The 24,395-nt window shown below is 46.0% G+C and overlaps 4 protein-coding genes and 1 long non-coding RNA gene across 10 annotated transcripts; 3 read left to right on the plus strand and 2 right to left on the minus strand.

Annotated features, from left to right (window-relative positions):
- Positions 1-201: 201 nt before the first annotated feature.
- LOC147986439 (uncharacterized) lies at positions 202-16,709 on the minus strand. Of its 6 annotated transcripts, none has more exons than XR_015617286.1 (16): positions 16,507-16,709; positions 15,569-16,372; positions 15,333-15,485; positions 14,952-15,197; positions 14,633-14,846; positions 14,447-14,533; positions 13,987-14,335; positions 13,670-13,864; positions 13,462-13,560; positions 13,082-13,338; positions 12,880-12,955; positions 12,679-12,771; positions 11,671-11,819; positions 9,810-10,227; positions 476-520; positions 251-339 (listed from the first exon to the last, which is right to left on the minus strand). XR_015617286.1 is itself a non-coding variant. In XM_087544754.1 (15 exons), exons 8-15 carry the CDS (start codon positions 13,703-13,705, stop codon positions 336-338), a joined length of 759 nt encoding a protein of 252 aa, XP_087400880.1. In that variant the 5' UTR covers positions 13,706-13,864; positions 13,987-14,335; positions 14,447-14,533; positions 14,633-14,846; positions 14,952-15,197; positions 15,333-15,485; positions 15,569-16,372; positions 16,507-16,709; the 3' UTR covers positions 202-335. The 6 variants fall into 6 exon arrangements, 1 of the variants encoding a protein (XP_087400880.1); XR_015617287.1 differs by lacking the exon at positions 251-339 and having other exon boundaries at positions 386-520; positions 9,810-9,953; positions 10,032-10,227; XM_087544754.1 differs by lacking the exon at positions 9,810-10,227 and having other exon boundaries at positions 202-339.
- LOC147986440 (protein FAR1-RELATED SEQUENCE 5-like) lies at positions 340-3,732 on the plus strand. Its single transcript, XM_087544753.1, has 6 exons — positions 340-536; positions 735-999; positions 1,096-1,786; positions 1,883-2,340; positions 2,435-2,722; positions 2,815-3,732. The coding sequence occupies exons 2-6, from the start codon at positions 784-786 to the stop codon at positions 3,175-3,177; spliced, it is 2,016 nt and encodes a 671-aa protein (XP_087400879.1). The 5' UTR covers positions 340-536; positions 735-783; the 3' UTR covers positions 3,178-3,732.
- Positions 8,822-9,776, plus strand: LOC147986441 (uncharacterized). Its single transcript, XM_087544756.1, has 4 exons — positions 8,822-8,880; positions 9,001-9,291; positions 9,409-9,483; positions 9,576-9,776. Exons 1-4 carry the CDS (start codon positions 8,844-8,846, stop codon positions 9,746-9,748), a joined length of 576 nt encoding a protein of 191 aa, XP_087400882.1. The 5' UTR covers positions 8,822-8,843; the 3' UTR covers positions 9,749-9,776.
- Positions 10,256-11,733, plus strand: LOC147986442 (uncharacterized). Its single transcript, XM_087544755.1, has 6 exons — positions 10,256-10,465; positions 10,575-10,767; positions 10,867-10,965; positions 11,072-11,325; positions 11,417-11,492; positions 11,598-11,733. Exons 2-6 carry the CDS (start codon positions 10,672-10,674, stop codon positions 11,700-11,702), a joined length of 630 nt encoding a protein of 209 aa, XP_087400881.1. The 5' UTR covers positions 10,256-10,465; positions 10,575-10,671; the 3' UTR covers positions 11,703-11,733.
- A 353-nt stretch (positions 16,710-17,062) lies between the features above and the next one.
- LOC125530025 (uncharacterized) lies at positions 17,063-18,181 on the minus strand. Its single transcript, XR_007292812.2, has 2 exons — positions 17,747-18,181; positions 17,063-17,618 (listed from the first exon to the last, which is right to left on the minus strand). It is a non-coding gene; the product is annotated as an uncharacterized LOC125530025 (long non-coding RNA).
- Between the last annotated feature and the right edge of the window lie 6,214 nt (positions 18,182-24,395).

Raw genomic sequence — 24,395 nt, forward strand, 5'->3', positions numbered from 1 at the left:
TTTGCCTCGCTCAATCTGGAACCCTCGCGCCGCCTCCGCACAAACCAGAGCGAGTGGATCAGTGGAGAAGACAACCTCGTGCACATCGGGCTGCCCGCACTCACCGGAGATCCTTCTCATGGACGCTGCGGGCATGTAATTCTTGCTGGATGCAGTTGACAGGTTAGTATCGAATCAGATCTACGGTTTTTGCCCCATTATCTTTTCCTGGCACTTGCAAACATCTAAACGAAGGCATCCCCTTTCCATGGATATTTGCACTGCATGTCGCGTAGATTCCCAGTGAGAGAGGAATTCGCTGACAACCTAGAGCAGCCGGATCCCGTTCCAGTTCATTACCTGCTGGAGAGAGAAGGTCAGATAGGATATGTGGGTGGAGCACATTCAGATGGTGAGTCTGCTCTGGCTGAAAAAATTGGGGGAGATGTAGATGGTGCTGCGGCAGTAGGATCTCGCCGGAAAAATGTTGTCTCACCTACGAGGTCGGCGCAGTCGACGGACAGGGTGAACCCAGAGGCACCTGGATGGACAAAACGGTATGAGACAAATATCAATTTATTTCTAGTTTCACTAGTTGGTAGATGTTACGCATGGCGGAAAAATTCAGTTAGTTAATATAGACGAAAACTCTGCTGGGAATAGTTGGATTCCTGATATGGTGGGTGAATTTTCGGTGTGTAATTACAGACTATAAAGTACAACTTCTGAATAATGAGTAATTTTACGAATTGCAGGCTTAGTCTTGGCAGTGCGCCGCCGAACAGGGTAGCATGCCCATCCCGGATGAGTGCCCTGGAGCTTTCGATGCGCAAGTATCCTGAGCAGCCTGACAAAAGTGTTGTTCGACCAGAGCTAGGCCTTAGCTTCGACTCTTTAGGCGAGGCATATGACTTCTACAATCTATACTCGTGGGAGATAGGGTTTGGAATAAGATATGGGAGGAGCCGCCTAAATGCTGAAAGAACAAAGTGCATGCAGGAAATTGTGTGTGGCTGCTCGGTATGGCAGAAATATTAATTTCTGAACTCATATACTGTGCACTAATCAGCTGTTTCTGAATTGACAAACGTTTGTTTGATCTTGATGATATCGCAGGGGAAACCAGAGGCTGAGAACAGCAGTTCATGTAGATGTGAATGCCCAGCGCTGATCAGGCTTCTTCGTGCATCAGATAACAACTGGTACATTACCGAACACCGCGAGAGCCACAACCACTCGATGTCACTAACAATGGGACAGAAGGTGCACTGGCCATCGCATAAACACATAGATGTGTACACAAAGGACTTGATAAGGCAGCTTAGGGAAAATAATGTGAATCTGGGAAAGGTCTACAGTATAATTGGAAGCTTCTTCGGCTCGGTTGAAAAGGTGCCCTTCATGAAAAGGACTCTTAGGAATATCTGTGGGAAAATTAGCCGCGAGCAGGCCGATGATGATGTGTGGAAGACATTGGAAGCGTTTGCAGACATCCGTACAAGTGACCCTGGGTTCACATATGTGGTGCTAGCAGACAAATCCAGCAAGGTGAAAAATTTGATGTGGGCTAATGGGAGCAGCCGAATGCAGTACAAGTTCTTTGGCGATGTGGTGACATTTGACACGACATACAAGACGAACCTGTACGACATGCCATTTGGTATTTTTGTTGGAGTTAACAATCATTACCAAAGTATAATATTTGCAGGGGTCTTAATGCGAGATGAGCAAGAAGATAGCTTCGAGTGGGTATTTGCCGAATTTGTACGTCTGATGGGTGGACCGGCACCACGAACCATATTGACAGGTCAGCTTCTTGTAAATGCATGGTGCATGTATTGGGAGCATGAAAATTTTATTTCTTGCCGACACTAAATGCTAGTATGTGTCATTATAAATGCAGACCAGTGCAGAGCCATGGAATTAGTGATAAGTAAGGCGTATCCAGGGACAGTACACAGGTGGTGCAAATGGCATCTCCTAAAGAAGGTGAAAGAAACGTTGGGGCCACTTTACACGAAGAAGAGTGATTTCCAAGCAGAATTCCACAAGGTTGTCAACCACATGTTGACTGAAGAAGAGTTTGAAGTCGCTTGGAGCCAGCTGCTGGATAAGTACAACCTGAGGAGTCATGCATACATGACTCAGATATATGAAACTAGGAGAAAATGGGCGAAGCCTTACTTCAGGGGCGTGTTTTGTGCAAAGATGACGAGCACGCAACGGAGTGAGAGCGCAAACCACCTACTGAAAACTTATATGCCGCCAGCAAGCCCGATGCATGTTTTTGTGAGGCAGTACACGAGGTTGCAGTTTGACCGCGAACGAGACGAGAGCTACGAAGAGAATCGGACCATGATTGTAAGTGTTTTTACTTCCCCGGGCCTCTAATTTCTTTATTGTACAGTAACTAGTCTGAAGGATTTGATATGTGTTATTTGTTGCCAAATTATAGGGAGGTGCTGTGAGACGAACAAACCTAGCCATAGAACGTCACGCAAGCAAGATATACACCAGGAGTATGTTTGAGGAATTTGGACGCCTCCTAGTGGAAGGAACAGCATACAATGTAACTGAAGTTGAAAAGCTACGGAAATACAGGACCACCCACAACAATGCAGAAAAAAGGGAGAAGTGGAGTAGAGTTGAGTATGAGGTTACAATAAATGAAGAAAAATCTATATTTACATGCGAATATGGCCAGTTCGAGCACACAGGGATGCTATGCTGCCACGCATTGAGGGTGAGCGATAATCCCGCTTTCTCAATTCATGTACAAACAGAAGTTGCAAAGAGGTGTGTAACAAATTCTGAAACTTTTGCTTATTTGCACAGGTGATGGAGATCCTGCATCTTGATGAGATACCGAAGCACCACATTGTTAAGCGATGGACAAGAGACGCAAGGGATATATTGCCAGAGCATTTGGTCAAGTACCAAAAGGACAACTCAGTGAACTTATCATTCACATGTAGGCATGCAACACTGTACTTGAGAGCCATGGAGGTCGTCCGGATGGGTGATGCAAGTGTTGCATGTTATGAGCATATGCATGCAGGGCTTGGAGCTCTCCTGGTGAGTGGGGCACCGTTGGCCGCGAGTAGGGATGGTCTGGCATTTGAGGATAGATTGGTCGAAAGAGCTGAAGCAAGGAGCAATGGGAATGTGCAGAATGCAACTGATATGGGTTTTTCATAGTAGTGTCACAGTGCTGGGCACTCTGGCAGTGTCAATGGCCTCCACGGCCTCGAAGCCCCAGAGAAGCAAAGAGGCGCAAGTAGGCCGACGAACAGCAGAGACAAAGCCCCATATGAAGGTTTAAGCAAACGAACCAGGTTTTGCAGTATTTGTCGGCGTGAAGGGCACAAAAGGACGACATGTCCGGAGAGGGGGGACGCACCGAAGAAGCCGAGGAAGCCAGCAAAATGCAAGAACTGTGGAATAGAACGTCATCGACGAAACACGTGCAAGTGGCCACTCGGATTAGCAGAGCAGTGACACTCCCAATATGAAGCAGGGGAATCCCCGCCGTGGTATGAAACATCATTTCTACAGGGTTTTGAGCCAGGCTTGGGGTTGGGTTGGGGGCTCTGGTGCATTTGTTTGAAATGCTGTAATCTGAGGGCCTGAGAAACCATGTAAAATGAAAACCTGTGGTCAAATTAGTTCAGTGCGTGGGCACGCTGATGAACAGATGTACGAAACATGCACTCTGGTTTTCCCACTTTACAGTATCTTGTTTGTATTTGAAAATTGGTCCCTATTTTTTGCACTTACAAATATGTTGTTCGTGTGTGAAAATTGGCTAGTTCTATGTGGGAAGAAACCGTGATTTAATCATAAGACTGAATCTCTTTGTTCACAAATGGATGCTTGCTGATTTTTGGCAGCATAGACGAACCTGCGATGCGCTAGGACACACGTCCTCCATGCAACAAAGAAAGGCACATGGAGGTAGGGGTTGTGTGCGCCATTCTCGTTTCAAATCCTTGTGAACAGCAGGAAAGTGAATTAATGTGTAATGTGCTACGGCTGTCAACAAGTGCAATATAAAGATATGGTAGGCAGGCCGCCAAGCGTGCGACCCCTCTCCCCACACTCCCTTTGTTCAAAAAAGTTTGAAAAAGCAGGTCAGGCACGAATGGCGCGTTCGTCTCTTCGCTCTGGGATGAGCGGCACAACTTGCAGCGCTGCAAAGCTTGGCGAGATCTGCACTTCCGGCCAGCAGGTTTGTGTTGACTGCCAACGCTCGCAACCCATTAGTTCCTTGCATCAATTTGTTGATAAGATTTGAACGATTTCACGATCACTGAAAACCCAAAATGCTACTAGCAGTCATCTGTCACCGCAAGTGTGGGATCAGTGTGTAGCGCGTGGAGTACGATGCAAAATCCGGCGATGGCTGAAGGCGGAGGCATTGAGGTCAGTCTCAGAGTTCTTTTACCTATTAGTGTGAATCTTGGTTCCATATCTAACAGCTCGCCCGAACTTTCATCTTCCATTCTCTTCAGGGCGAGGTGATCCAGGAAGGTTTTGGCCGCCTCGGAAGTCTGAAGCAGGACATAGACGACAAGCCGTATGAAGAAGAAGGTGAGGAGGGGTATGGAGATTACGATCCAGCTATTTCCGCTGCACAGGAGGGCAACTCCAGCGGATCTTTGTGGACAAGAAGGCTGGCGTGATGGAGTCGGGGGCGGAAAGTGGCGCAGATGATGGTGAGGGGGATGAAGAAGAAGTGGTGAGCAGGCCATCGAAATGCCAACGAACCGAATATTAGTTCAGTAAGATGAAATCTGTGTCTGATGTATATGATGCTAGATGATCTGTATGAACCCTTCTCGTTCATCAGATTGTTATGAGATCTCGGTAGTGAACCAACGGATTTGCATGCAGAATTGGATCTGTTGTTCCGTGTCAATCATGCAAAAACGTTTGTTTAGAGGTTAGTGAATCTTAAGCCGTTTATTAGAAGTAATGTGTGTGTCATTTCCCTGCTCTACCATTAGACAGAACTGATTATCGTTGAGTACTACATTATAATATTAAACGTTGGAGATTAGGGCATGAGTGTGCTGACGGTGGGGGGCGCATGCGTACATTAAAAATGGGTAGGTGGGCTGGTGGGTGTTCTCATGCATGCCGCGGCAAGATGGAGACGCGTGGCGGGGTGCTGAGTATTATTCCTTCATGTGGGCACACCACAGATTGTACATCATCACTGTTCCGACCAAGAGAAAGTGATCCGGTTTTGCTGTACGGTACGGCTAGTTGGTGTTTCTGCTTGTGGTCACGACGAATTTATATGCCCCCTGAAGAAAACGACTTCTCTGTGCGTGAGGGATCAGATGGGCCGCGTCGATATTTCGCAGAAAAACAAAAAAAAGTGGACAACTGCTCTCAGTGACATGGTATACCTGGGAGACGACACACTTTGCTCAAGTGGCACATTGAGTCGCGAGTACTTCAGTTGCGTTCACAAAAAAATAGTGTGAGCAAGAGATACCGCGTGGCGGATGATTTGGTCGGCAATAATACACCGGCCCCTAGATCTCCAATTTAGGAGGAGAAATAATTTGCTCTGTATGCGCGGTCAAGTGGGCGATAAAGTTGACAAGACAACTCAGTAGGACACAGTGCGGGAGGGACAGCTCGGTGCCTCTTTTAGCAAAAAAAATGCGTCCCTCCCCGAGGGGGGTGTAGTACTTCTTCTCCACCCGTGCAGTACCTCATCACACTTCATCCTCATTCACTATTCTCCTTTCTCCCTCTCCCCCACCACACACCGCACAGTGTACTGCTCACTACGGCCCATAGGTGCAGAAGGTGGAAGACGCCGGCTACTGCTCCGGGGACGGATCCGGCATTGGAGAAGGTGAGCTTCCCTGATTCGGGAAGAGAAGCATGCCCTAGCCTACTCGCTTGTCTGCTTTTTCCCGTTTTGTAAAGCTTTGTTGTGGTTCGTGACTTTTCCTTTGTTGCTTCCCATGATTGGTGTCTGTAGGTCCGTCGTCATGGAGCCACCGGATCCATCAAAGAAAAGGAATCTGCCATGTGAGGAGGGCGACAAGCAGGGGAACACCAAAAAGCCGAGGTGTGTCCGTCGTGGGGGAGAAAGTACGGATGGAGATGCAGCTCAGCTGGTCTGCGGTGGTGCTAGCAACCAAAACACCGATGTCGACAGATCCAATGCCTCGGTAAGCACATGCGCTAAAATAAATAAACGAGCCCTAGTTTGGACTGGCTGAGTCTTTTGATACTGTTCTGTGCTATCATTGGTGGGCGCAAAAAATCCTAACTCAGGCATTCGGGTGACTAAAAAATCGCAGGTTGGTGAGGAGGGAGGAGAAGCACGGCCTCGTAGTGGTCAAAAAAGGAAACGGGTGTTGGTGGACCAGAACAGCTGCATGGGGGCAAGGGGGCGTAGATCTAGCAGGACACTAGTTCTTGTTAATAGATCTGCGCTCTCGCAGATTGAAAATCTACCGATCATTCCACACAGTTTCCCATCAGAGTCGACCCTCCTCTGTGGTAGGGTAGTTAAATGTACTTGGAGTTGTCATCAGATCCTCAAGCTCGGGATGCTGTACTATCCGCTAGTTCATAGGACTGGGATGGCTAGTCTGTTGACCACTGCATGGGATGGAGAGGCTGATAGGAGGTTCTACGCTTGGCTGCTGAGTAGGTTTAGGTGACAAGACATGAGATTCACCTTTCCTGATGGGCAGTTTAGATTTTTTACCCCGGGTTCCATAGTCTGGACTCTAGGACTTAGAAATTCTGGGTGTCGTGTGAGTATGCTTAAGCTGTCGCCCAAGATAAGGAAAGAGTACGGTGAAACTATTAGGCGTACCATAGGAATAGAGTCCAGGAGGCATGCCAGGGATGGAGGGTTAAGCATTCGTGCTGTTAATGAAGCTATTACTATGATGAAGTCGTTAAATCTTGACAGCAGGCAGACCAGGGCCTTTGAGATGGCATTTTCCCTGCTGGCTGCTGGTACATATGTCGGCCCTAAGCAATCATACACTTCAATACCATGGGAAATGTTGGCATGTGTCCTTGATGAGAATGGCACTGGTGAGTACGACCTAGCAGAGTGGGTGTTTCTAATTATCAAAGCAGCTGCTAAGAAATTTCAGGAAGATTTGGATGCTGGCGTCAGGTCGCTCATAGTTGGAGGCTGCCACTTGGCTCTTATTGTGAGTACACCGTACACATTTGTGTTAGGACTCGATACAAACACAGAAAAGAAAATATTAGTAACCCAAAAAGTTGGGAAAAAACTATTATGCTAACTATTCGAGTAAATGTGATGCAGCCATGGTTCTTTGACTGGATCGACTTTGGACATCACAGTGTTGAACCCCATACACTCCCGCGCATCAGCATTTACACAACCCAGATATGTAGGAGGTTGATCTACCTGACAAGGGAGTATCCAAATATATTCAGAGTAAGTTGATCATCTTCCCAATTCCCATTGATCATCCATATGACTCTTGAGTTTTGCCATCATTCCTACACCCCGTATAGTCATAAAACTGATGTCCCTTATGATCGGGCGATATGTTTTGCAGACAAGGCCATCAGATTATTTCATTACGTTGGACGAGATATGGCATGATGTAGTTGGTGGGCCTGGAGGCATCCTACATCTAGCAGGTAATTATGGAAAAAGCATCATACATGTAGCAAGTGTGCAGTAAAGTTAAAAAAATGTTACTTTGGTAAGACAGTACAATGTGCTAACCAATGTAGTTGAAATGTTTGGTGTGCCAAAAGCAGCGCAAATGGAAGCACTCATAGCTGCTCAGGGCCTGCTGGCAGCTAGTCAGCATGCCACTTCTCCTATGGGAGAAGGTAGCGATGAGGGGCACGATGATAAAGAACAAAACACCCCAGTGCACCGGGCGGCTAAAAAAGGAAAAGGCATCATGGATGAAATACCAGATTCGTCTGGCAGTGATAGCGAAGATGAACCAGTAGATCCAAGTGTACGCCTTGCACAGGTTCTGGACAGGGCTGAGAGAAGAGGTTTCTAGTCTGAACATTTGGTTTGTAGACATAAATCCCACATCTATGTTGTTAAAAACTGAATTCCATTATTTAATAAAATACAGGGCGGCCAATTGAAGCACCCGCAGCCCCTGCGAGGATTAGGATTTCGACTGATGTTGCCGTTCCACATGTGACAGGCATGTGTCGTATGACATTTGCATTTTCATTTGCGCCATCCAATTCTGGGGGGTGGATCTAGTGTTTAAACGAATTCACGAGTGATGTAGTGCGTGCATCTAACGTTAAACAACTGTTGCAGGGCCATGCAGCTTCAACAGGCTTAGGAGAAGACTCATACTTAAAGGCAATGACGAGGGGGGCACTGGGACAAGCAACCCCTTCGCACGACTATGAACAGCAGGAAGGGCGACATGGATGCGCAGCAAAGGTGAACATTTGAGAGCAGAACTTGATGAAATTGAGGCACAAGCAAGAGCTGACCTGGAGTGTAAGTTGGAAAAAATTCTTAAAGTATTAGGTAACTTCCGTACATTTGCCGAACAACTGACGTCCGGACTGGGAACTCGTTTGTGATGCAGATGGTAGGGATCATGGGATATTGAGGAACAGGAATGCACCAGCTCTTGGAGCTGGCATTGCGGGTTCAGATGACAACGAGAGAGAGGAGCGTGTTCGCAGCTTAGCAGCGGCTGCGCTTGCTGTGGTAGAACAAGCCATGCAAAATCCTGAGCTGTTTGGAGGTACACATCATCTAACGGAATAACTCGCTGGGACAATTTCTCGTGTGCGAACTACTGATGAGCAAATTTATACGACGTGCAGACATATTCGACCAGGCACCTGCGATGATAGCAAAACTAAGAGTTGAGAACTCCAGTGGAGGTATTTATGTGAACACCTAAGTGAATGAAGTGCTGCTATATTGCAGCATGGTTGTTGCGTTGTCAAAACTAAGAAGTTGCGTCATGGTCTAAAAAATATTTATGTTTTTCAAAACTACAGCTCCAGCGCCTCTGGAAGTGGAAAATGGACCTGGTGCAGCTCATGGAAATTCTGGTAAGGGCGTCAACGGGGGTGGGCTAGAGAATGATATCCAAGATGCAGCACCAGACGGACAAACTCAGCAACTTGGTGATGGTTCAGGTGGTAGTGATGACTGGAGTACATCATCTGAAGATGTTTCGAGCTATAGCAGCGAACCAAGCGTTGCTACAGCGTCCAGTGTATCTGGTACCCAAATCCTCAGTGACAATGTATTTGCAGGGAACCTCGATTCTCTGTATAGAGAGGAAGGTAAATATTCTGTGATTGGTAACATTTGTTTTAATTTCTGATTTGGTAGGTGATTTGTTTCAGCAAACCAGATAAACTCTCTAATGTGGTCACATCTAACATAGTTCTTATGTTCAGTTATAGGGGATGAATTTCTGGACGTGGCCTCAAAAGTGCCGGTTGACTACAACAGAGAAGATGACGACGAAATAGGTGTGAGATCAATTTTGATATGCCCCCAGTTAGTTAGATGGGTACAAACTAAATCTGATTTTTTCTTGGTTGCACTGAATGTTTGTTCCCAGGCTTGGATGCTGATTTCTTAAAAGTGGCTACACAAGTGCCAACGGATTACACAAATGAGCAAACTATAGGAACTGTGGGGAAAAGTTTAGTTGACATGGATAACATTAATGCTTTACTTTCCACAATAAACACATGCATCCGTTGGATTGCATGGATACGAGGTGTGTCTTAGATAACTGGAACATATGAAGAACGTCAAATTCCACATTGGAAAAATATAACTAGTCTCTAACCTGATTTATTTGTTTGTTGTCTGGCCAAAGCGATGATGGTCGTGGGGAGCGGGCGTCCAGGAGATGATGATGACGAGGACCCACCTTGCAACGGTCCCATCTTGTTGGGCTGGCATGGTGAAGAACAAGTGGAGACAGGGAGATCTGCCAGAGAAGAGGCTCTATTACGTAGACAGCAGCAGTCCCGACCTCAGGCCCTGGATGTGCAGAGAAACTGCTGACCTGGTCCGTCCTTCCGCCGCGACAACGAAGGTACTTGCTAGAAGCAGATTGGTGCTGATTTGTTTGGAGTAAAATATTCTATCCTCTGTTTATGTTCCAGCACTCATAAAATCTGATATTGGTTGCAGATGGTGGGGACGGTCAAGCTCCAACCAGGCCGATAACACCCGTTTCAGGGACATCACCGACTATATTCCTGCAAGCAGTTATAAATTACCTGAAAAAATGCGGTATCAAACACACGGTAACCAACAATGGGAGAAGCCAAGCTGTGGCTAATGAAGGGTGCAAAGCAAACAACAATGGTATATGCAAGAGGGATTGGGGTGAAAAGTATCCACCATCAATTGGATTAATCCATAAAGAACCGCCTCATTGTGCAGTTTCGAGGTTCATTACAAACATGCTTGCTTGCGATGATACTGTTTTAAAAAGTGAGTACATTGGACCTGGTACAAACAATGTGAAAACTCCATATATAAATGAGAATTTAACTAGGTTCGGGTGGAACAAAACTGCACAACTAACTGTTGTTTCTTGCAGGAAATGGGTCAAGCATTACAAACTAATATTGGCAGTTGCGTCTGGTCAGGACATAAAGGATGAGCTTATTCCTGCTGCGGATTTATCATCAAGTGTGATGAGGTGCATCCAGAGAGCATTACAACAGAAAGACGATGCTATGTACTGCGGATGGCTAGATAGGTTCAGGGGGATTTTTGATCCAAAATTTGTTGTGAGTGCCCCACTATGCTAAGCTCAAGATCTAAAGTTGTGACAATCTCCTGTAATGCCTTGCTTACGTAATTTCATCATTTGACCGTCTGCATCACAGGAGGAAGTCTGCCGAGACGATGGTGAAACTGACTGGGACTACATCGACACAATGATGAACTCGGAATCGATTGGATACAAGATAGAATGGTTGAAGAAGGTAAGTGATGCAAACCGAAAAAATTAAGCAAATTCTCCAAGAAAAAAAACCCATGTAACTAACTTTGAAGAACTGTGGTTGCATTTTGACAAAATTAAACTTTCAGTTCTGGTTCCCCGTGGATTTTATGGACTGCTGGTCAATGTATCTTATGGATAAGGACACAAAGGTGATGATGGTGCTTGACCCAACCGAGACAGATGAGATGGACGAGATGCAGATGAAACATGAGGACCACGCTAAGAAGTTCCATCTTAGGTTCTGCTCTCTGATGAACAACTACTTCGGCAATGGGATTGTTGATCCCAATGGATGGAAAATTGTATATCCGCTGGTGGCGCAACATGAGCCGTGCAGCAGGTTAGGTCGTCTGAACTACAAGAACTTTCTAAAATATGGATGTTTGGCTATTAGCGCTGAAAGGATCTTATGAATTTCTGCTTGGTTTCAGGGAGGACAGTGGAATTTACATAACACACTACTTCACCGACTTCACTGGGCTGTACCTCCGATCTACGCTGAACCAGGTTTGTTTGCATAGGTCCTGTTTGTTGCTCAGTTACAAAAAAGTTCGAACTGATGCTATGGTCCCCCTTGATTTGGTGTCCCAACTGATATTTTTGCGAAAGCAGGAACATATTGACCAGAAGCGCAAGAAGCTGGCATACGAAATAGTGAGCATGAAAGGTAACAAAGGGGACATACCAGATTTCCTCTTTGACGTGATCATCGATTAACGAAGTTGCCTTCGGCTGTGCAAGACCTTTTGGTACTCGCGTTGTGCTCCTACGACTGTTCCGACAGTAGGGTAGCATGACGTTTTGGTTGACGTATGACGCGGTAGCGAAGACTGCCTGCAGAAAGGGGATTACTGTAATATCAGATCTTCTCAAGAGATAGACCTATAGTAGTAGACCCTGGTTATTATATCGTATCATTTGAGACTATCTGAATTTGATGGTCAGACCATGCAGCATGTACTTTGTGGAAAATGCTATGCATTAGTTTCTAAATGCCATGGACCAACTAAGTAGGTAGTACTACGTTTGTTTTGGGATGAGAAGGGATGACTACTGATGAATGGGAAATGAAGAAGAAACTTAGTGACCAAAAAATGAGGGAACAAAATGAATGGGGGTGTGAGGCTACAAGGGAAAAAATGTGTGTTAAACATAGGAGAAAGACACTATGGAATATAAAAAAATGGACACCCTGTGTATGTAAGGTTAGCCATTGCATATATGTGTAATTTGTGAGCAACAGAAAAGAAAAAAGTGAAAAGAATTACTAAGGATGAAAAAATGGTAGAACTAACTTCATGAATGTTTAGGAAAACCAGTAATTTGGAGGCAGAAAAAAGCAATGATATAAAAAAAGGCCCAACGGAAAAACATCAAATGATATTTGTTCATAGTTGATAGGTGATGCGCCTGAAATTTAGAGGTTCCAAAATGTTTTGGGCATATAAAAGTACACGGCTAATTTAAAAATAAAGCCCTCGCACACAGCTCCGGGTTCTTCACACGTAGTCGTACTAGGATAAAACATTTGATGGATACATGACAGAAATGAAAAATGGTGGCCAGTGGTGTCTGCCAAAGACATGAAACGAAATTCAGTCTCACAGGCGATCACTTATCCTCTGGGTGGCCTACTTTTTTCCATTTAAATGGACTAGATGGAATCAAGCCATGAGTCGTTGGGTGCTAGTACCGTCCAAAATGCATCATGCGCCAACTTCGACGAGTTCCCCCGTAGTTTGAGGCACTCATGCAGTGCTTGCCTTTTGGTTTTGTCGGCATTGTACTGCATTGTGGATGATGAAGTTAGGGATAGGTGAAAAAATATGGGAATAAAAAAGGAGGAACTCACGGGGATGAGTGGTGTATAGAAGATTGATGAAGTTATATTCACCTTCGTGAGCGGAATCTTCAACTTAGAGCCATCATAGTGCCTGATGGCATGAAGCACGCAACCCCCGGTTTCCTCTCTTTTTATTTTTCATGCACATGAAGATGAAAAAAAGTGCGAGAGAATTAGTTCACTTGCGGAAATCCAAGGTGGTAAACTTAAGTTTGAATTGATTTCTGTGCAATTCAGCATTTTAGTATCATACCTGGTAAATGATTCTTCCGCAACAACCGGATACTTGGTCACCCACTGACCACCTTGGGTAGGCCATCCAACATAATACTCATTGAGACACTCAAATAAAGCATGATGCAGCTTCCAGACAATCATCTCAAGCTTGCCTTTTTTTGCTTCACTTGGACCATCACCTCTGATTTGGGGGTCAAGGACATGGAGTTTCCTGGACATCATGTCCCACATAAGAACTATCCAACCTTCCTCGAGTGGAACTAGTAAAAAGAACTGCAGATGGGAAGAAGTCGAACCAAAAATAACATAAATTAGAGAAAGGTAAATGTACCCGGCCAAAAAATAACATAAGCACATTAACATGAGAAAACAGTGGCAAAGTGTGAGAGAGCACACCATCTGAGATGATGTTATGTCGTATGGTATATCCTTCCCAGCGAGCTGCTCCTGGATTGATGTGTTGGTGACATACTCATGGTCCGCTAGCACAAGCGTCTTCATACATATATATGGGAGAAAACACAGAGGGTAGCAGAGTAAACAAAAGAAATGATGCATGTGTTTCAAAGAAGTCCAAACAGAGAAATTCATTAACTGTTATTACCACGAATTCAGGCTCCATGTTGTGCCTCCATTTCATGTATGGGCACTCTGTATTGGATTCCTGGTCGGATTGAGTGTACCTTCTTATGATGATCACACGAGTCCATGGTCAAGCGCTCGGCCCTCGAGTAGCTGCTGCCTCATAGCCATCCCATAGATACGAATTAGCCTTGGATTGTCATGTACAATGTAGTAGCTACATGGAAAAATAACAAAGTGGTTAAGCCATGACAGGAGCGGGGCTAAAAAACTAGGGACATGCTATTGTCCGTTTAGTAATAAGAAGTGGCTCGTGTACATAAAAAAATAGCAACGAACCTGTTCAGCTCCTTGATAGACAGATTTGTGAAGTGTGCGGCAATATGGTCGGTCGTCGGTGGATGAGGAGGTGGTGGGACAACTCCCTTTGTCCATGGGTCAATTGCAAACCCATGCTGGAATATATACTTCCGTTTTTGAGGGGTGTTTCGACATTGACCAAAGACATTGACATTTGGGTTATTTGACAGGTCAGCATACTTTTGAGCAACTGATACTATAGTTGACTTGAAATAAGTAAGAATGTTGCAAGATGCCCCTGGGTTTGATTTCTTGGTACTAGATGTAGAGTCGTCGGCGCATAAGGCACACTTCCGAGAAGCCCCTCCTAGCGGTGCCGTTGATGTACCTAACCAAGGATGGAAAACATTGTGTGTTACCATTTGTTTTCTGTGTAAGGTGAACAAAAAATAAATTTCAGAAAACGTGAGCTGAAAAGAAGCTTGTTGGACGAACTAACCTTCACAGTCAGATAAGTCAAGCCTTTGCCCTTTTATTTTCTGAGCAGCAGGTGTGGTGAATCGCACTGCCTTTGAATTCGTAGGAACTGCACAATTCAAGCGTGATAGGCAGGTCGTGCCATTTATGTGATTTTCATGTCTGGTTTATTTTGTTTGAGAGAAGATGAAAGCGATAGTTCTACTACCTGACGCAGGACAATCTGTAAAACCACGTGCAGCACAACATACACACCGCCTAGTAGCCGAGGTGATGACTTGATCTGAAAATTTGTACATGTCCATTTGCAAAGCTGCACGAGCCTGAGATAGCGCATGCTATATGGAGTTGCCAGCCTGTGTCAACTGCATTATCATCCTTGAATTCTGATGTTTTAGCATCATCGTTAACTCATCGGCTACCTGGCATCCATGCGGGGGAGGACAAAAAAAATGTTAGCATCTGATATGCAAGCAGAATGAACAATAAAATGGGTCATAAGAAAGAGAAAAAAAGACTTCACATACGAGATGCGGGTACTTCTCCCGTAAGTAGTGTGCAAATTCTAGTGGCCCAGGTGCAGCCTTGTTGGAGTGTGCAGCGCTGTCGTTGCATGCATGACTTGTATAGGCATGAAAAGGAGTTGTGGTGTTAACCATGGACACTGCAACCGGTGTCTTTGCACACCTATGCACCCTCTTGCTGGTTGATGATGACGGGGCATTCACTTGTACCTTAGAACGCATGTAACACACTGTTGACGCGTCTCTTAGCTGTCACACGAGAACGCAATGGAAACGCCCCAGAAAAATGAGGAAACATGTCAAAACAACCCAGGTTAGATAGAGGACGCTCAGAGACAGCATGATTTTATAAAAGATATGACAGTAAATCTACATAGAAATTACATTGGCATGTGAATACGACATAGCTCCCTTGACGGGGTCAAGAGCCATGGTGAGCATTTTACGGAGTGAATCAGGGTCGAAATCGGCGATCCTTGGAAGCACATTATGCGGTTTATTAAAAATGCCAAGATCAAGGTTGTCAAGCACAAAAATCTGCGAAAATGATGAATTGGAAAACAACTCATTATATGGTAGCACTTAATTTATCTAAAGAGTCTGGCCTAAAATAGTTTTACCTGGAAGAATAAGTGACAACCAGTGAGATTAGTCGAAAGGCTGTTAGCCATCGTGTCCGTCTTCAGCTTTCTAACAGCATGAAGAAGATGCTGAAGGACAAACTCACACCAATTGAACTGATCTATAGCTTCAGTGTTCGCAATCGCCCCCCAATAATCAATAGTCGTGTAGTTGTGCTTCGTGGTTGGCATAAGGACATGTCCCATCACAAAAATGACAAACGCAATCTAGAAGCAATCCTTTTCCAGCTTACTGGAGTTGTCGTTGATGTCGCGCAACAAGAAATCTTCAGCTGCCCGCAGGCTATGAACCCCAGTCTTGTTCATCTGAAGTGTTGTCTTTATAAAATCGACAGCTTCTGGATTGATATTGGCATCCCTGCCTTTGACATTTCGATGGCCGCATGGGATGCCAAACACCTTGTAAACATCCTCCAGCCAGAACTTGAGCACCTTGTTCTCTCTAAGTTTAATCTCCCTACGGCTGACGCTAACCCTGCTCATTATCCAAGAGCTACATTTGAGGCTAAGCTTATGCAAATTTGGCAACTTCTGCACCCCCCCCCCCCCCCCGAACCCAATCTGCTCCACTAACCACTTCTTGTACTCACTGAATGTCTGAATGACGCTAACTGCGTGCTTCACAGATATGTGTGAGGTCGGAGACGGTGGATCTCCTGGGCTTGTGCTGGAAGATGACGCATCTACTGCATTCAGAAGCACATGTTCGCCACCATCTAATGGTTCGTTGCCAGAACCTTCGCCTTCTCCGCCGCAACTGGCAGAGTGCGAACTATGGTCATCCTAGCCGAAAAAAGCAGCCAAAAACAATGAAAAAATGAATCCTATTTTTAGATTTCACTGACTAGAACCATGACAAAAATGGGATTGAGTAATCAGATGCGACGAAATAAAACTAATGGGTGAGGAAGAAGTACCATGTGTCCGGCGCAGCTTGGATGGAAGAAGCCCCCTGACCGATGAGGAACAAGGAGCGGCGGAGAGGGGGAACTTTGCGTGGCAGTCGCCGGTGGCGGCGTTGGCAAAATATGATGCGGTATGCTAGAGGATGGGGGGTGTCACCCACGATCTAGGGCTCACACCCTTTTTGGTCTTCTGTCTATTTTGCCCCTAACCTGCATTTGAGTGGTAACGCAAAAATGGTGCGGTGCAGACGCGTGTACCTTCACATTTGGGCCTATCTGTCCGTGGCTATGTCCGTAGTGCCAACTTGGGTTGCAGGCGGACACGTGCAGCTCATCGTGTAGCTTTGACGAGCGGTGGATTACATTGCATTAGATTAACAACCTGTCGGTGCGCGTAAAGTGCCCATCTGAGTGGGATTGTGATAATACCTTAAGAATAATTTAGCTGCAGCAGAGCATGAACAAAAAAAATCATGTACTGATGAATCCAACTAAAAAACAACTTGCGTCAACAGACACAGCACAGAACAAACGAGGTCCATGCAAAGAATATAAGACAAATATGCAATAATCTTAAACGAGCTTCATTAAGTTCAGACACTCCATTACAGACTACAACACTTCAACTTGCATAACTACTAGATGTGGGTTTACATAGGGAAACAGGCTTAGCGGTAGAGGGAGCCACCCTTGATTAACCCCACGAAATCTCCCTGTCTTCTTAGTACGCATCACACGCATATATCTGGGACCCCCATGCTAATCTAGTTTGCCGACACAACTACCACCATCAGGACAGGACTGTGAGCCGGATGTTGGTCGCACCAAGGAGAACTGCGATGACGGCAAGGCTTTGAGTGCCCGTCGCAGATGCCGCCGCTGCCGCCTGAGGGGGATGCTGAATCTGATTATTTATCGCTGGTGGATCTTGCTGGACTTGAGGGTGGATCTGAGCCTGGGCTGGTTGATCACCGGAACTAACTGCGCCGCTGCATTTGCTTGATGGATGCCGAACATCTAGCCTCCTGGATGCATCCCTGCTTGCTACTGAGTGGCGCCAATCTGCATCGGGCTCATCCTCCTCCTGTAAGCATGCTGGAACTCAAAAAACGGCACTGACGAGCCTGCCAACAAATAGATGGAACAAAAAAGAAGGAAAAAAAGGAATCCAGATGTCAGCTAAATCTGAAAAGAGTCCAATAAGCACGTACAGATAAGGGAGGCCAAATATTTTCGAGTGAGATCTACTTACATCGTAGCGGATGCACTTGTAGAAACGATTACCAGCCTGAGTGCCTGACCTCGCAACATTGGACTCGATCTCGTCGTCGCACAGTGGACACTGCAAGAGCGGCAGAAGCCAGTCGGGTGGGATGGGGAGCGAGTTCGACGAGGAAGCAGACATGGCGTCGACGCCGGCGCTGGAGATGAGGATGGCTCAGGACAGAGAGATTGATTTCTCTCGGGGTAGTGAATGAGTTCGATGGGTGGTTGGGAGTTGTGGGTCGACATTTATTGCGGGCTATCTGCCCGGTGGAGACCTCTAGATGGCCGACCGTCACGGCTCATGAGCACGGGATGGCTCAGATAACCAGCCGAGCCATCCGTTGGAGGTCTGTCCCGCAACGGCGGATTAATGCTCCGTCGCATTTAATGCTCCGCTCCACGCCTTGCGAGGAAAACATATATGGACAGGAAATACATCGTAGAGCACTAATCTTCGCGCAAGCCATCGGTGCAGATTTCGGGAGCAGCTGGGCTCGGGCTCAGGAATGGATTTTCGCTACTGTTCTTGCTACTGTTGTTAGTTCTTAGTGCTTCTCTTGCTCTTGTTGCTAGGGTACGTGAGTGCATGTGGCATGCAAGTAGGACATAACATACCCGAATGCCAAAAATAGTAGGTGCAAGTAGGACAGGTGAGTGGTGGCTTGATCTAATCAGTGTTAGCATTAATAACTATAAGCACTGATGAGAGTGGCACTAATCATGTGTTAGTAGTGATCATTGCAAGTTGCGCTCAGTGAGCATATATGCTCTCCTACTTGTTAGCTTTGATCACATGTCATATGTTGCAAACTGATGTCCATCTTCCTGACAAGATAATGAAGACGGAGTGTGATAGAGCCGGCAGTGATGCGTAGGTCGTCGCTGGCAGAGAGGGGCGGAGGACCTCATCCCCACCAACCGGTGGCTGAAGAGCGTGGTGCTCCCTGGCAGGGTGGACTACATGAGGATGCCGCTGAGCGCTGGCAGAAGGCCGAGGACTAGCCATGAGGAAGGTGCATGGGAACCTATCAGGTTCTACGTGCAGATCAGTGACCAGGAGGACATTGCCATGCTCATCATCCCGCGTAAATTCAGGCCAGTGATGAAGCAATGGCTGGTCAGCAGCCCTCCTTGCATTGTCAATCTCTCCGTCAACAAGTTGAAACGCCCTCGATGCGGCTATATCTCCCACGTGTTGAAGCACGACTTAGAGGCATAACCGCATTGAAAGCAATGTCGCAAGTGAGGTAATCTTTGCAAACAACCCATGCAATACAATAAGGGAAAAAGGTACATAGTTGGCTTACAATCGCCACTTCACACAATACATGAATAAAATACTACATTCATCCAGGTACACTCAAGGTCCGACTACGGAACCAAAATAAAAGAAGACTACCCCAAATGCTACACAGATCCCCGATCGTCCCAACTGGGCTCCACTACTGATCAACTGGAAACGGAACAACATAGCGAACACAATCTTCATCGAGCTCCTCCTTGAGCTTGGTTGCGTCACATGCACGGTTTAATGGCACCTGCAAGCTGGTTTTGGAAGTATCTGTGAGTCACGGGGACTCAGCAATCTCACACCCTCGCGATCAGGACTATTTAAGCTTATAGGTAGGGTTAAAGGTATGAGGTGGAGCTGCAGCAAGCGACTAGCATATTTGGTGGCTAACATACGCAAATGAGAGCGAGAAGAGAAGGCAAAAGCACGGTCGAACAAACTATGATCAAGAAGTGATCCTAGAACAACCTACGATCAAGCATTACTCCAACACCGTGTTCACTTCCCGGACTCCGCCGAGAAGAGACCATCACGGTTACACACGCGGTTGGTGCATTTTAATTAAGTTAAGTTTCATGTTTTCTACAACTGGACATTAACAAATTCCCATATGCCCATAACCGCGGGCACGGCTTTCGAAAGTTCAAATCCCTGCAAGGGTGTCCCAACTTAGCCCATCACAAGCTCTCACGGTCAACGAAGGATATTCCTTCTCCCAAGACAATCCGATCAGACTCGGAATCCCGGTTACAAGACATCCTCGACAATGGTAAAACAAGTCCAGCAAGACCGCCCGATGCGCCAACATCCCGATAGGAGCTGCACATATCTCGTTCTCAGGGCACACCGGATAAGCAATCCATACAGTTAAAACCATCCCTTGAGTTTCCTCGAGGTGGCGCTGCAAGGGGCTCTAGTTTGGACCAACACTTAGACAAGCATTGGCCCGGGGTGGTTAAAATAAAGATGACCCTCGGGATGCATGACTCCCAAGGGAAAAAAGCTAGGTGGCGAATGCTAAAACCAAGGTTGGGCCTTGCTGGAGGAGTTTTATTCAAAGCGAACTGTCAAGGGGTTCTCATTATAACCCAACCGTGTAAGGAACGCAAAATCCGGGAACATAACACCGATATGATGGAAACTAGGGCGGCAAGACTGGAACAAAACACCAAGCATAAGGCCGAGCCTTCCACCCTTTACCAAGTATATAGATGCATTAATATAAATAAGAGATATTGTGATATCCCAGCAAATATCCATGTTCCAACAAGGAACAAACTCCAATCTTCACCTGCAACTAACAACGCTATAAGAGGGGCTGAGCAAAGCGGTAACATAGCCAAACAACGGCTTTCTAGGACAAGGTGGGTTAGAGGCTTGGCTTAACAATATGGGAGGCATGATAAGCAAGTGCTAGGTATCACATCATAGGCATAGCAAAAGAGCGAGAAACTAGCAAGCAAAGATAGAAGTGATTTCGAGGGTATGGTCATCTTGCCTGCAAAGTTCTCCGAGAAGACGAAAGCTTGATCCTCGTAAATGTACTCAACGGGTCCTCGAACACGAACTCGTCTCCCGGCTCTACCCAAAGCAAGAACACAAGCAAAGGGGAACACAATCAACCACGTGCAATGCTCAAGCAACATGATGCAGAACATGGCATGATATGCGGGATGCGATATGTGATGCATATGCATGATTTGGAAAGGAAAGATTGAACCTGGCCTCAACGTGTAAATCCAAGAGTGCCACTGGAAAGAGGAGTTGATTTCGGTCGAAATCGATATAAAGATCGCCGGAATCGGATGCACGGTTTGGAAATGGCAAGCAAAACAAATATGACACCGGTCTGCAATTAAGAGCAAGTGGCCATCTAAATGCATCAAGATAATTAAGCTACTGCACTCAAACATAGCAACAAAATACATGGCAGGGATCCACTCAAGATTCTTGACAAAAGATGAGCACTGAGCTACGGCTAATTCAATCAATAGCAGGTCCGGACAAGCATGGCAAAAGTGCAAAAAGATATCAGGTTACAGACTTAGTGAAAATACCAACAAGTCAGGAATTTAACATCAGGAAGCAATGTTTAGAGCATGATAACTACATGCTAAAGGAACATATCATGGCAAAGCAAGGCATGGAATGAAGCTACTCAAAGCATACAACAAAAGTCTCTTACTGACCATAAGCCAAAAGGGATCAGAAAATACAATGGCAACCATGTGAACATAGCAATTAACGTTAACAGATTCAGACTTAGTGAAAAACTGGAACATAGCAAAACAAATATCAAGTGGGCATGTTTACGAGCTCGATGCACTCACCACGAGGCATTGCATGACAAAATAAGCATACACCCATCAAGTAGACATGGCATAGAAGCTAGACATGGCAAGAACAACAACATAGAATGCATGGATCAACAACAACAAGCTCGGCAAAATTGATAAACATGTTAACAATCTGACAGGAACATTTTATAGCAAAAGTAGAGCTCGATTGACTCAAGCTAGGGTGCTCCATAAATACAAACAAAGACATGGATGGATAGAGCACAACATTATCTACAAAACATCCTTACTGATCATGCTCAAAAGAGGCATAGATATCTCGGTAGCAACATGAACACATGGCATAAAAATAATAACAGGACAAGGACTTAGAATATTTCTAAGTCTCTGAAATCAGCAACATTAAGTAAGCTACTTTGCATGCTTGTGCTAGTCACCACAAAGATCACAAAAATACATGGCATACACCCCTGTAAAGATGGCATGGCATACTTCAAAACACATGTAGAGCTCAGGATCATATCATGCACACATCAATCATGGCAAAAATGACAAAAGTGCATTTACTGAAACAGATCTGAAACTAATCATCACATAGCCCTCTTCCAACAGCACTTTGGGCATCAAGATGAGCTCAAATGAAAATGATGCAATGAGATGAAATGGATTACTCGACGATACGAACATTTCAATATGCTACATGCCCAAAACGGAGCCATGGATGCAGAATTATGATGCGATGAACATGGCATAAAATTACTGAGATCTGGGGACTTAGACGAAATTTAGACCTCTCCGAGAAAGTCAACGGGATCGGACGGAGCGGGATGACAAGATCCGGGACGCGTTTGGTTCGGGGGAGTGGTGGATCTGGTCCACCCACACCAAATCCGGGCAGCGGAGCTCTCCGGCGAGCTCGCAACTCTGGCGAGGTGGAGTTCCTCCAACGAGCTTGAGCGGGTCCATGGCGGAGAGGTGGGGCGGAGCAAGACGAGACCGGCGAGGTCCGGATGACTTGTTGCGCGGCTGGGGCGCGTCGCGAGGCGCATGGCGACGCTGGTGGAGCTCGCTGCTGCTCCAGCGAGCACGAAGGGACGCGGCGGCGAACGGGGCCGCGCCGGCGAACGGCGACGGGAAACGGCGGCAGCGCGGGGCGCCCGAGGTGGCAGGGACGCCCAGGCGCGGGGGCGGCGACCAGATGGGCTGGGCGGGCCGGCCGTGGGCCCGCAGGGCCGCGGCGGCGCAGGCGAGGAGAGAGAAGGCGGCGGGGACAGGTGGCAAAGCGGGATTGGTCCGGCGTGGAGGCGAGGACATGTCCGGGCGCGGAGATAATTGTTCGGTGGCGCGAGGTAGAGGAAGGCTAGGGTTAGACCGCGAATTTCGGAGGGGGTCACATATTTATAGGTAGAGGGATCTAGGAGAGTCCAAATGAGGTGCGGTTTTCGGCCACGCGATCGTGATCGAACGATCTAGATGATGGAGGAGGTTTAGGTCGGTTTTGGGCCACTTTGGAGGGGTGTTGGGCTGCAACACACACGAGGCCTTTTCGGTCCCTCGGTTAACCGTTGGAGTATCAAACGAAGTCCAAATGGCACGAAACTTGACAAGCGGTCTACCGGTAGTAAACCAAGGCCGCATGACAAGTCTCGGTCCAACCCGAGAACGTTTAACACCCGCACACGCAAAGAGGTAGAAAAGGACACCGGAGGACATAGGAGCGCTGGATTGCAAAACGGACAACGGGGAAAATGCTCGGATGCATGAGACGAACATGTATGCAAAAGAAATGCACATGATGACATGATATGAAATGCATGACACGCTAGCAAATGACAAGGCAACAACAGCGAATAACTGGAAGACACCTGGCACATCGGTCTCAGGGCGTCACAACACTCCACCACTGTGAGAGGATCTCATCCCGAGATCTAGAATGGCACTGGAGGGGAAAACGGAAGAGAAAGAGAAGAGGTAAAACTAAGTTGCTTCTTTGACCAATGAGTGAAACCAAAGAGCCTTGAAAAGGTTAAGCCATTTCGAGAAAATAATACAACGGAGATGACGAAGTTGAAAACACTCCGTTAGAAAAGAGGAACAAGGAAGAACAACTTCGGCAGCACTCCGATTGAAAAGAAAAGGAATTAAATAAGAACTTGATAAGATGAGAAGATACTTGAATAAAAACACGACACTCCAGTTGGAAAAGGATTAGCAAAGGAAAGAATATGGTCTTGACAAACCGAGATGAGGAGTGAAAAGAGCAACATCACTAGACCTCCGAGAGAAAGAATAGAAGTTGGATCGTCGAAACAAAAGAACGGAGAAGAAAACAACATCTTCTACCTTAAATGAGCTTGCAAAAGCATCTTTAGGAGAAGGTTCGAACGGAGTTGTTGGAAAACCAACAACGAAAAGGACAAGGTTGTATAGGACTTATGGAAAACATCTCGAAATTATGAGGTGAAATTCTGCCACTACTGGAAACAATAGATTGGATTGATATAAACAAAGAGACGAGACTATTTCACCGGAAGGATAGATGAAGAGCTTGGGTCATTTATAAACACCATAAATTAGCAACAATCCTTAGGGAAGGCTTTAGGTGAAAAATGACACAAGATAATTCCAACAAAGAGGTTGATGGATTTAAAATACCTCATTCTTGACAACATGTGAATCATGAAACATGAATTCAAATTGTCACGAATGCCATAACACCACCTCAAAAGATGAGATAGAAGGAATTGCACATCGGAATGCAAGATAAGAAAAAACTTGAGCTCCTCTGAAAAGAATCTCAATGTACACTTCGAGAAGGAATTAAATCCTTGATGAACCATCATGTAGAGCCTCCATGAAGAACTCCATTAAACAAAAGAATGATCAAATAGAAGGAAAGAGATGTTGAAAACACAAGGTGAATCCTTGTACCGATTTAGATGAATCTCCGTGGTGAAATAATTGAAAAAAGATGGAACTCCGGGAAAAAGAGAAGATGAAACAATTGAAATCAGGAATTTGATGAGCCTCCGGAATAGGGAATTGAG

This window comes from Triticum urartu, chromosome 2A (genome assembly GCF_056163025.1).
Source record: "Triticum urartu cultivar PI428250 chromosome 2A, HENAU_Tu73, whole genome shotgun sequence".
Taxonomy (NCBI): domain Eukaryota; kingdom Viridiplantae; phylum Streptophyta; class Magnoliopsida; order Poales; family Poaceae; genus Triticum; species Triticum urartu.